The sequence below is a fragment of the Oryzias melastigma genome, linkage group LG3 (genome assembly GCF_002922805.2).
Source record: "Oryzias melastigma strain HK-1 linkage group LG3, ASM292280v2, whole genome shotgun sequence".
NCBI lineage: Eukaryota > Metazoa > Chordata > Actinopteri > Beloniformes > Adrianichthyidae > Oryzias > Oryzias melastigma.
Window position 1 is genome coordinate 22,408,882 of NC_050514.1, and position 12,043 is coordinate 22,420,924.

At 40.3% G+C, this 12,043-nt stretch overlaps 1 protein-coding gene across 6 annotated transcripts in view; it reads right to left on the reverse strand.

Moving 5' to 3' along the window:
* esrrga (estrogen-related receptor gamma a) overlaps positions 1 to 12,043 on the reverse strand; it is a 72,913-nt gene that overhangs the window by 42,706 nt on the left and 18,164 nt on the right. For all 6 annotated transcript variants that reach the window (XM_024295921.2, XM_024295918.2, XM_024295916.2 and 3 more), the window contains exon 3: positions 3,199 to 3,623. In XM_024295921.2, coding sequence (XP_024151689.1) covers positions 3,199 to 3,623 — 425 coding nt within the window. The remainder of the gene's footprint in view (positions 1 to 3,198; positions 3,624 to 12,043) is intronic.

Here is a 12,043-nt window from a genome sequence, read left to right on the forward strand (position 1 = left end):
CCTTGTTAGTTAAAGTAAAGCCTAAACATTCTAAATACTGCAGGAACAAAACATTCTAATGGACGCTACTAATGAGACTAGTTATCTCACAACTAGCAAGTGGTACAGGAGGAGTAGATTAATCCTGCAGATAGGAGAGGCACTTTCTTTAACACTCAGCCTAAATGTGCTAATGACAGAATCCACACGGCTTAATGGGCAATCAGTAAAAAGCCTTGTTATTTAAAAGGAGCTAAAAAGGCCAACTTAAGGGGAGTGAAGAGCCACTGGTGCTTCTTAAGGATCAGTGCAAAAAAAAGCATCCATGACAACATTGGGAAGCTGGCCTGAGAAACAGTAAAACCTCTATTGTATGTGTTCATTACATAAATATTAAAAATGTTGGTTACATTTCTGCAATCATAACTCTAAGTGCAACATGTGTGAATACATTGTTGGGTTCATTGGAATTACTGCAAAGTGTTATGTGGAGACGAAATCATCAAACTTAGTATACTCTTAATGCTTGTAAACAGCACGAATACAAAATTATGGACAAAAGAAAGATTAAAGAGCCAATAATGTAAATTGTAATTAAACTTAAACTACCAAACGGTTCCTGTGTCTGCAACTCACGGCTCCCCCAGAGCCACTACTGTACAAACATCCTTTAGGTGCTGCATTTTTGTTTTTTCCTTTAATGCACCATCTTCTTGTTTCACTGGCCTACACCTATCTGCCATATTTGGCCTCCTCCACTTTCCCCTTTATCCCTCCTTCTCAATAAGGGAGTGATGGATGCAAGTTGTCAGGTGTCGTTTGGACTGACGCCACAGAAACAACAGCTGCCAGACTCACTTCCTCTACTTTGCGACACACACAAAAACCCTCCAACACACACATGCCACTAATTCCTTTCTAGATTCTTGTGCCCAGTCCACCTCTCCCACTTCAAGCTTTTTTTTCTTCTTCCCATGTCTTGTAGCAAGTTATTGTTTATTTGGTCCCTTCTTCTTCTTCTCTCCTGCTCTCATATTCCCTTCCTCCCTGTCCAGCTGGAGGTGTTTTTTGGTGATTACCTGTGGTTTTATTGGCTAATGGGTTGAAACACACCAATATGTCTACCGCTGCCCATCTGAGGCTGGCTGTGCTTTCATGCCAAGATATACACACACCAACACACAAAACAGGAACATGTGCTCAGACGTGCACACATTTACATTTGGACAAGACGCACAAACACACACAAGATCAACGGTGTCTGTAGACGAGTTTGCAGCCAAAAATAATGCCACGATTCATTTGTTTCAGTAAATCCAAGAATGCTCCATCTGTATCTGAGCAGAAATTAACGGTGGCCTTGCAGGGAAAGCATTACCAAAAGATTGTTTAAAATAAAGGAATGTGGTAGCACTTTACTGAAAATTTGCATTTTGAAAAACATAATTTGAGGAATAAATCATTTTAAGTTATAGGTATAAAAGAAGTAAGAGCAGTCTGAGGGAACAATTTCAATAAAATATTAGTTTTTTTTAACCACATTTCTAAAAACTTGTATATACTACCATAAACTGGAATTTTATCACAATGTTCCCTGACAATCATCCTGATAAAAGCTCTATCAAGGTCGTGACAAGTAACCTTCTCACCTCCATGAGACATAATATATTGATAACTATAGAAGAGCAGATTAAAAAAAATCTGGTTGAAAATTAAAGTTTTCCAGACTCCTACTTTATACCGGATAGACTGTTGACACCACTAATACAGTATTAACTCTTCAATGGTACTCTGACCTGAAATGTGTGAATTCACTGACCCTACGGTGACAGAATTACAAGGTCACATATGTTCAGGTTGCGCAGGACGTCATTGTGTGTGTTAGCATGTATTTCTGCCTTTATCTCAGTGTGTGTGAGGTCAAATCTTTTCATCAGGATTGCACACTGGCCTGATCTCATCCCTCAATGAACACAAGCAGGTCATCTGTAGGTACTGGTGACCATCTAGTGAATGTTAAGACTTCCTACCCACTTATTTTTCCTCTCCGTCTCTGGAGCTTTACTGGGAAAGCTTCTTATCAGTGGTAAAATAAAGCCAGCTGAATGCACGGGGAAGCAGTAGAGGCTGTCTGATTGGCTGGCTGCTGGTGGCTTGGTTATTGCTGTGTGGGTTAATGAAAGGTTCTGATTAAAACATAAGAGTCTAAATCATGAAATTCACAAATATGATTAAAATTGAATAAAATATGCTGTTGGCACATTTTCCAACACTCCATTTAATTTTATCAATGAACTGTAAAAAAATAAAAATATTTTGCTTTTAGATCAACTGACTTTCTAATGAAATCCCAACTATCGGAAATTATTACTTTACGGCAAACAGTTTAACAGATTCAAGGGGAAATAAAGGATTTGATCAAGCTGAGAGTTGAGTATTAAACGAATACCCTTAAATCTGTCTAGCAAACTCGAAATACCTGTGCACCTCCTGCAATGTTGTTAGCCCTAACAAGACATAAGCAAAGGATTACGAAGCCTAATTCCTGGTCCTCTTCTCATCATCTGGATTATTTCTCGATCCCTTTCCACTCTTACCCCTTACATGAACTTCTGACCAGCAGACATGACCCGTGGCCTTGGTCTGACACTAGGTTATCCCCCAGACTACGAGCTTACAGTAAACGCTCTTCAAGCATAAGCAGCTCGATGTGGGAATGCAAACACTTCACAGGAAATTGTTTTGGAGCTGTTGATGAAGTGGAAGTCAAGGTTGTGGGTGAAAGAGAGAGGAAAAAATAGCCTGGGTGGGTGTCCTGGTGGCTCACTTAGCTGACAGAGGAGACATACCTCATAAAAATCTGGGTTTACATCTGGCCCGGGGCTTTCATTGTGTCCTGGATTTTGCTCAGCTGTACATGCGCGCGTGTGAGAGTGAATTTCAATGAGTCCGTGCAATTCATTTAAATGAAAGGTTTTTAGGAAAACGTTTTATTTTTCCTTTTTTTGTTACAGTTTTTCTATTAGGCATTTAAGTTTGATTTCAAGTAAGGCAGTTTTATTTTATTTTACTTCTCCTACCCATAAATACCTTTTTGATGCACTTCTGGCTTTTTATACTGGCTATGAAGACTTTGTGAAGGTTAACTGTGTCGAATATGAAGGATGTTTGACAAAAAAAAAAAAAAAACAGTAAACAGTAAAAATGAAATGAGCTAACCTTGAATAGTGCGCTTGAAGAAGGCCTTGCATGCCTCACACGATGCCACTCCATAGTGGTACCCTGATGCAATGTCCCCACACACCAGACACAACCTTTTGGGCATGGAATTCAACATGTACTCGCACTTAATTTGTGAATCTTCTCCGATCGTTGACGAACAGTCCTCGTAACGTTTCGATCCAGGCCCACCGGCTGGTCCCAGGGGTCCTGCGCCAGAGCCATAAAGGCTTGGGGAGTCTAAGCCGTTGGGATGACCATTCATAGTGGACGAATATGAGCCTGAGGCGTCACTGGAGCCACCAGGGGAGTGATGGTTTAGACTGTCAGTCAGGGAGGCAGGACTTGACGGCTCTGTCTTTATATAAGAGGACGGACAATTAGACTCAAGGTGGCGCTCCTTACTGGACATTCTGCAGAGAAGCCTGGGGGGGGTGAGACAGAGAGAAAAAAAGGAGAAAAACAGATAAAGAGAAGCACAACTGGCAAATGCGCATGCGACACATAATACAGAGACAGAAATGAATACTTTGAACGTCCTGTAAAGCAGTCATTGATGTAATGTCATACTTCCTCTTTGGGTTTGTGCTCTTTCAAAGAACTCAGCGGGATCTAAATACAAAAGTACGAGGAGCGATTGAGCCGCGGCTGCAGATGCAGAGAGCGGGGGACCTAATGGCGAGGGAGACGGTCGTTCCTTAGGGAAACCAAATCTTTGGGAGCAGCAGAGAAGCATCCATTGCAGCACACAGCCACACAAACACGTCGGCATGCTTGGGAACAGGGTCATCCGTCACTCTCCAGTCAATAGCAGCTTGTTGAACATGAAGGTAATCAGTAAGCAGCCCCTCTGCTGCTCAGTCATCCCAAAGACAGCCCGCACGCAGAGACATGGACTCATACATGGTCATCTTCAGGCACACTTTCAAATACAGTTACTGAAAACAGTGAAAACAGCCCACAAACTGTATCCAACCAGTTCATCCCTACAATCCTCTTCTTTTGTTCTCCTTTTTTTTCTTTGCCCCCCTGTTTTTCCTTCCATCTCTCCCTAAGGAGGCTGGCTGCTGTCTCCTTAATGACAGTTGTAATTAACAGCAATCTTCTCTGTCCATATCTCTCCATCCCCTCCTTTGTCTACCTTGCTATCTATCTGCCCGTCTCCCTATCACATCCTATTCAGTGCCATCTCTTTTTCACTCTCTTCTTCCATCCTTGCCCTTTCTCTTGTTATTCCTCTTTGCATTACTACTCCCTGTCCCTGTAACCCTGCCTCTGTGCCCCTCACTCTCTTTTCATTGTTAAAGGCAGAGTGCACAAAAGGGGTTTTTAATTAAGGCAGGATGCTGCTAAACGAGGAGCTTCTAAAGTCCAGCCGGCCAGTAAAAGATCCCCGTCCTGCAGGGACCCATAAAACACAGGCGGTGTCTTGACGGTAAATGGAGAGCAGCCTGGGCAGAGGAGTGAAGAACAGATACAAAACAGGAGAGCTGGAAGAAGTGAAAGGAGGGTGGAAAGAAAAAGTGTTTAAAGCTGAGAGGATTGACGGACACTGTGTCGTGTAAAACACAGCATAATCTGTTTGATGCAAAATAAGCTTTCAACTTATTTTTGCAAACCCACCAAAAAAGAGAGAAAAAAAGGGTCTTTTCTTCCTTTCATAAAATGATGTGACATTTATGATGTGGAATACTTTGGCCCTCTTCGACCCTTTCATCATATATTTTATTCTCTTTTATTCCCTTTCTTGTGGGTTCCTCCAACTCACTGACTCCATTAATCGTGGCTTTGTGGTATTCACCAATGTCTATAAATCCATTTATCTGATACTAAGGTGGGCCTTTATTTGAAATGAGAGAAAGGTGTGGAAACAAATCAAGACAGAGAAAAGCAGGTAAGAGGAGTAGAGTGGAAGGAGGGGGTGACGGAGGGATGATCCAGAGACAGAAACACATAAACTGCTTGAGTAAGCAAAGAGAAAATAATTTTATACGTAGGAAAGAGTGATGGGAAGGAAAGAGATCACAAGAGGTGGTCTACGCTCCAGCAGATGGGGAGAAAACAGTGGTGACAGAAAAAGTGAGTGGACCCATTTAAGGAGATGATGTGATGGTGATGATTTTATCTCTCCCTTTTTCAGTCTTTATGCTCTTTTGTGCCCCCCCTCTTCGACCGTCAATCCCTGTGAGTGCCATTAAGTAAAAGAGTTTAAGTGCCAAAAGATCTCCATCCCAGTCTCATCTCTTTTGCTCCATCATGCTTTTTTTTCTCCTCCTCTTGCTCAGCCTTACCCTGCTTATAAATGAAAAATAATGGCAGTCGTAGAGGGAGGAATAAAAAGAGTGAAAAAAAAAGATGTGCGTGCAGAGAAGTAGAGGAAAGAAGATTAAGAAATCACAGCCAATGCGCTGCACCGAGCGAGAGGTTGAATGCATTTATGTATGTATGTTATCAGTATAATTACAGTGCTATGTAGCAATGGCTCACTGCTGAAAGAGCAATCTTATTGTGCCTGTCTGCTCTTCAGATGAGTATTCAGAGAAAAGAGAAAAGGTCTCTGTTTTATCAATTCTCTACAGTTTTCTATTTCAATAAATTAGTATTACTATAAAATTGGATTAAACATACTTTTTATGTAAGAGTAGTAATTTGTGTTTTTCTTCTTGTGATCTTTTCTTTTCTTTTCTGCATTTCCATAAAGCCATAATGCACAGAATGAGGAATTGTTGAGCTGAAATGTTGGTCATTTATACAGAAAATATTAAAGCCCCACTCCAACTATAATTTCTTCCAATTGTAAAATAGTTCCCAGTTATCTTTTAATTATGATTTTGCAGTTTTTAGCCAAAATCAAAAAGCTTGTGTGGTTCTTTACAATATATTTTTCCACAGCCCAGCAGGAGCTCATTAGAAATTTACCTCTGAGTTGTGGATATATTTTCTGCATTGTTGGCACAGAAGTTGTAGCAGGGAAGGGAGACTTTGGCCCGCCCACGGCGGTTACTGCATCACAAACATGACCTTTTTTTAAACCGCTTGTTTTCATCTGGTCCTGATCCAACATGATTTGAATAAAGAAATACTCAGAAACGATTGTTTTCTATTATGAGAAAACTGTTAAAAACACACAAAAAAAAGATTTTCATTGGAATAGGTCTTCTACATCTACATCTGAAGTACAGCTTAACTGACTTTGGTTATATTTACTGTGCAACATTCCCCATCTTGCTTTGCTCTAATGCTTATTTCTGTCCTTTGTGCATGCCTTAAAGTAATGACCTTGTTTGTAAATTACCAATGTGTAATAAACCCAACTGACCTGAGGGCAGGCAATTAACATTGTGTTTTGGGTACGAAGGATGTTGACTATTGTTGACAATAAGCACATTCTTTTTTCTCTAAATTTATGTGATTTTTTTTGTTTTGTTTTGTGGTAATCTTCAATTTATTCAAGTTTTATTTGCTTATTAGAAATATTTAGAAGTCCTGTTTACCTGAATGTATATTGGGGGAAAAACAGTCATACTACACTTTTTCTTTTTAAATAAATTCGTACTTTTAGATGGTGCAGAGTGTGATTCGTGATAAAAAAAAGACTTTAAATGAAAAGCCGACATTGAAGTTGTGGGCTGAAGCAGACAATCGTGCAATCATTGCATCAGGGCAACGACCCTCCATCATTTAAAGATTGCACTTTATGCCTGTGCTCATGTGTACGCTCCCTCTTACCATGTACAATCTTTGTGCAACCATAGTTTATAAAAATAAAAAAAAGGGTTAAGGCTTACATGAGACCACAGCTTCCACATAAGATGACACATTTGAGTAAACTTTGATGTTTATTAACTGCAAAAACATGGTTTATTTTTATTTTTATTCTTAAAAAAAGGAAGTGAGAAGAATACGAGGAGAGAAGAACAACAGAGAGGAAATAGATGTGATAGAAATAGAGACAGAGGAAAGAACTGCTGACAATGGAGCCACCGCGAGATGGCTAATACCTTTCAATCACACCCAGCATTGTGCTTTCAATGCTGATAAGAAGACAGTCCAATAAGCAAAAAAAAAGAGGATAACACTGGCAACGTTTAGGAAGGGAGGAAAGTGAAGGTGGTACAAATGAAACATGCATCTACGTTTCCACAATTAAATGTGATATTATCAACAAAATGATTTTTTTTCAGTTTTCCCTCTCCTCTGTTTTGCTTTCTCTGCTCTATTTCTTCCTCAATTTAAGTCCTCTTCTATCTGTGGAGGGTTGCTGAACTGCTTGTGAGCGTGTTAGTTTGATACAGTGGTGAGTGGGCAGAAAAACACATGGAAGCTTTACTCGTCAGCGCACACATCAGTTTAGGAGCAGTTCACTGCTGCAGAAAAAAGAAAAAGGGGGATAAGAACACACTCTGAACACAACTTATACAAGTAAATTTCAAGTGTTTCTTTTTGAACTTGCGGTGTTAGTCTAACTTAAATGCAATGAAATGGAGCGCTCCTTATTCTCTTTTATCAGCACCGGTGTGGGTTTAAAGAGTGGTTGAGTTCAGCTCCACAAAATCACAGAGCGTCAACGATTATAGTTGTTTTCAGAGGCGAAAAATGAATGAGATAAAATAAAAAACAGTCAATCTGAAACACTCTCCCTCCTACTGAGCTCCCTCCTGCCTTCTCTCCCCGGCTCTCTTTGGGTCTCAATCTCTCGCTGTCGCCGTTTCTACTTCTCAAATACAAACACCCTCTATCATTATTTCTCCCTCTCACTGCTGCGCCCACACTGCTTCACACACACACCACCTCACACACACCCAAGTCAAACACGCAGACACATCATGGAGCAGATCAATTGTTACAGTGTTAGTCGGGCAGGAAACCTGTAATTCACTTCATTGGCTGCAGAATAAACCCCTGATTACATACAATCAATGTGATAATAGCTAAAACACATTCTGCCCAATGGGCTGTTGGGCTGTAAAGACTGGCAGAGGAGGGGAGAGCTGAGTGCTTGTGTCTGTATTTCTGTGTGTGCGCCTCTGCGCTATAAGTCCCGTGAGAACAGGTATGAATCTTCATGCAACTGACACAAATCACACACAAAACACCAACAAAGACATGCAGTTGTGAAAATGTGTAGGATTTCCTAAGAAGACTGGGCAGTTATGATGCCCCCTGGGGTTTATAAAGTTTGCACAGACGTACACACAGACTGGATGTATAGCAGTGGGAGGCGGCACCTGCAGCGCAATCTCAGCCCAACTTTATTGATCAAGAAATTTGTGCTTTTCCAATTGACAAGTGTAGGGAAACCTCAAGCTCTGGAAGATATCAATAGTTTTTATGTCTTCAAACATTACAAGGCTGTAAAAGGGAATTACTTTTGTCTCCAATTCTCTTTTTTTCCTGTGTTGTGAACAAAAATCTTTATAAATTTTAAAAGTTCAGATGTTTCAGATTAGCTGTTTTAGAAATAAAAGAGGTGGAAGGAGGTGAGCGTGTTCAGGATGAAAGTATAAACCTACGTACACACCAGGCCTTTGGTGTTACACCCATGGCGTTCACACTGGACATGCAGGGAAGGGCTTCCTCTTTTTTCTTTTTCAAACAGCAATGCACACATGCCTTGGGGACCATATCAAAAGAAACTATGAGAGAAAAAAAAAACACTAATAAAAAAAGCGTTCAAAATCAAAGTATCCCCCAATCGGATTAAAAGCGCATTTTATTAAGCAGATGGTGAAAGAGGATTTCTATCCTCACAAATATGACAGGCCTTTCAAATGTGACACAGGAGGAGGAGATGGTTGAGGGGAGGGGCTTGTACGGAAAAGAAGTAAAGAAGGAAAAGAATACAAGAAACAGTAAGTGAGCATGTGAAGCAAATCTGTCCTCAACATGAGAGAGTGAGGAACAAAATATGAGAGCAGAAAGAGAGAGGGGAGAATGAAGAGCAAAGGAGAGGAGGGGGAAGGAAAGGAGGCAAAAGTGAGTGGAGCGCCAAAGCTGCATTCTTTAAGCAGATCAGATTTGGGGAAATTGGGCTGTCACTACCGGATTGGGATGATTTACACCTATCCATCACAGGGAAGAGCAAAATCAGTGTATGCACAGTGATACGCAACAGCTTCAAGAAATTGGAGAAGCCTGCCTTAAAAATGTGCTGCCCTCGCTTTTTTCTTTCTTTATGTTTACACATTTTAGATATTTAGAAGCATCAAAACCATAAAAAAATGTAACCATTTCCAACTAGATTACAACCTTTTTTAATTTAGGAAGGTATTCTATGGATTATATGAACATGACTAACAAAAGAATAAAAGCAGAAAGGTCCAGCCCAGTGTAAACACATTTTCCTTGCACTCCTTCATCCTGTCATAAGCTGCCGCTGGTGGTGGCGTCCCGATCTTCCCTCTTTTCCCAGTGCCCTCCCTGCTCCCCCTCCCCTCACTGCTGGCTGATGCACCTTACAGCGTCGCCCCTGGACCATCTGTTAGGGAATCTAATTCACATCCAGTCATAATCAGGTTTGCTGGAGTGCCCACTGTCGCTGCCCATCTCTGTCTCTCTGTCTGTCTCGGCCTGTTTTTCCTGCTGTCTATTTCCTATTCAATCTTTGAATGTCGGCTGAAACTTTTCCATTGTTTCTCATCCTCCTCTTCTCTTTTCAGCCTCAACACAATTTGGTTTACTTGATTCTGCCACCACCACTTCTTTCCGTTCCAGAGTAGCATCTATATGTAAATGTCTTAACTTTTTCTTTGTCTTTTTGAAACAAATTCCTAATTACAAACGATTTGTGAGGATTAATCGAGATTATCGATTCATTGATTTCTATTCCTGCCATCCAACCAGATTGATCTGTCTGAGGAAAGTTGTTAATCGAACCAACTTATTGATATTGAAAAACTAGGTACAGTATGTTGATTTTAATATAACATTTAAGCCACCGAGTGCCTTTACAGTGGACAATATGTGATGGTAGCAAAAATGATCAACTCATCATTCACATCATCAGCATCACAGTGGGTTAAACTTTATGAAACCAAAATGTGAATGGATTTGCCATTAATTCTTGTTTTTGCACATATTTTTAATTTACACTTAATTATCTTGTGAATCAGGAAAACTTCCCCTGCACTGTTCAGTACCAGATATTTATCTCTGAGTCACACTGGTTGAATTTTTGGCTAAAGATCAATTCTAGGACAGTGGATCAGATTGAATTGTTCAAAAGTAACCAATATCATTAACGGCAAATCCTGATATAAATCAATTTGTTGTTAAAATGAATCGTTGCACACCTAAAACACATACATTTTTGTGGTTTACAATTAAAAAAATCCTGTTTTGCAATTTAAATCAGATTTTTGCATAAGTTCATAGGTGCGTAAAGGTGCATGCTTGCTCGGGATGGGGAGTAAGGCGAGCTGAGGTGAAGGGGGTGGAAGTTAATGAGAGAGAGGTGAGCGTCTGAAACCCTTTCCTTCTTTCTCTCTTTCTTTCTCTCTCGCTCTGCACCCGCAGTAATCCTCTTCTATAAATCTGCAATCCAATCAGCGTTGTCCACACTAACACGCACACACACACAAGCACACACACACACGAGCTGTTGGGAGGCCCATCTGTGTGTTAAGGCAATCTGCTTTATCATTATGATTACATTGGGCTCAGTTTACAACAAAGTCTGTGAGTGTGTGAGTATGTGTGTGTGTGTGTTCATGCGTCCCCTAGCTGCTTGACGTTAATCACATTCCCATGGTTTGATGGCCTAAATAAAAGGAGGAATAATATTGTTGCTGTCCAGTGAAAATTGCAGATTTCCAATAACTCATGTGGGGTTTCCTCAATGTTCAAAAAAGAAAAAGTTTTGACACAAAAAAGTAACAATTATACTTATCAAAAGTGACTTTTTTTTTAATAAATACAAATATTTGTGCAGTTTAAAGTAAGAATGGTTGAGTTTATTGACTGCAACTACAACATAAAAAAGTAAATGAACTGGAGTGTTCTACCTCTTTCTTTCTTTAAGTCATGTGTGTGTGTTTGTGTGTGTACAGTGTGCGTGTGTGAGAAAGAGAGAGTAAGTATATAATCATGACCAAATCCCATCAACGCAGTAGGAAGTCAGATATCCTGCGGAAATGCCTGTGTGATCTTATGCCACTGAGTGTTTTGTTGACTGCACACATATATTTATATATATATATGTGTGTGTGTGTGTGCGCGCACATGCACATTAAAAGTTTGTAAGATTAATAACAACACACACTCCTAATAAAAAAATCAAAATGTGTTACCTTCAGATTTGTTTGCATAGCTGTCATTGACCCTCTGAGGAAACGGCTTTGTTGCATCAGAGACTTTTTTTTAATCGGTATTAAAATTAAACTGTGGTTGATGAAATTAGCTTCACTCAAAACTCAGTCTTGGTGCTGCAAAGATAATGCTCTCCAATAAGAATATCAGGGCATTTCGAATGCGTGCATTATAGTGTGTGACCTCAACCCATGGCACGACTGTGTTGCCCCCTGGCAAACCTTTCCACCTCTTATTGACACTGTCTGCCTGCAAACATGCAAAACTGAGACAGGACCGAGCTGCATGCATGCATCCCGGTGATCTGCTGATGGGCTGCGTGAGAACAGCTTGCCAGACCTCTAATTGGCTTGACTCAGACTAACCCTGATATCCTGTTGGACTCTGACTTCCCAGTGTAGGGTAAACTCACAATTACACAAGTAAAAACATTTAAATAAATAGAGATGTGCAATAGCCCAACAATGAGCAAATCAATAATCGACTTATAGGCTATTATAATTTATAACTTCGTGCATGCATGCAATGCTCATTTGTG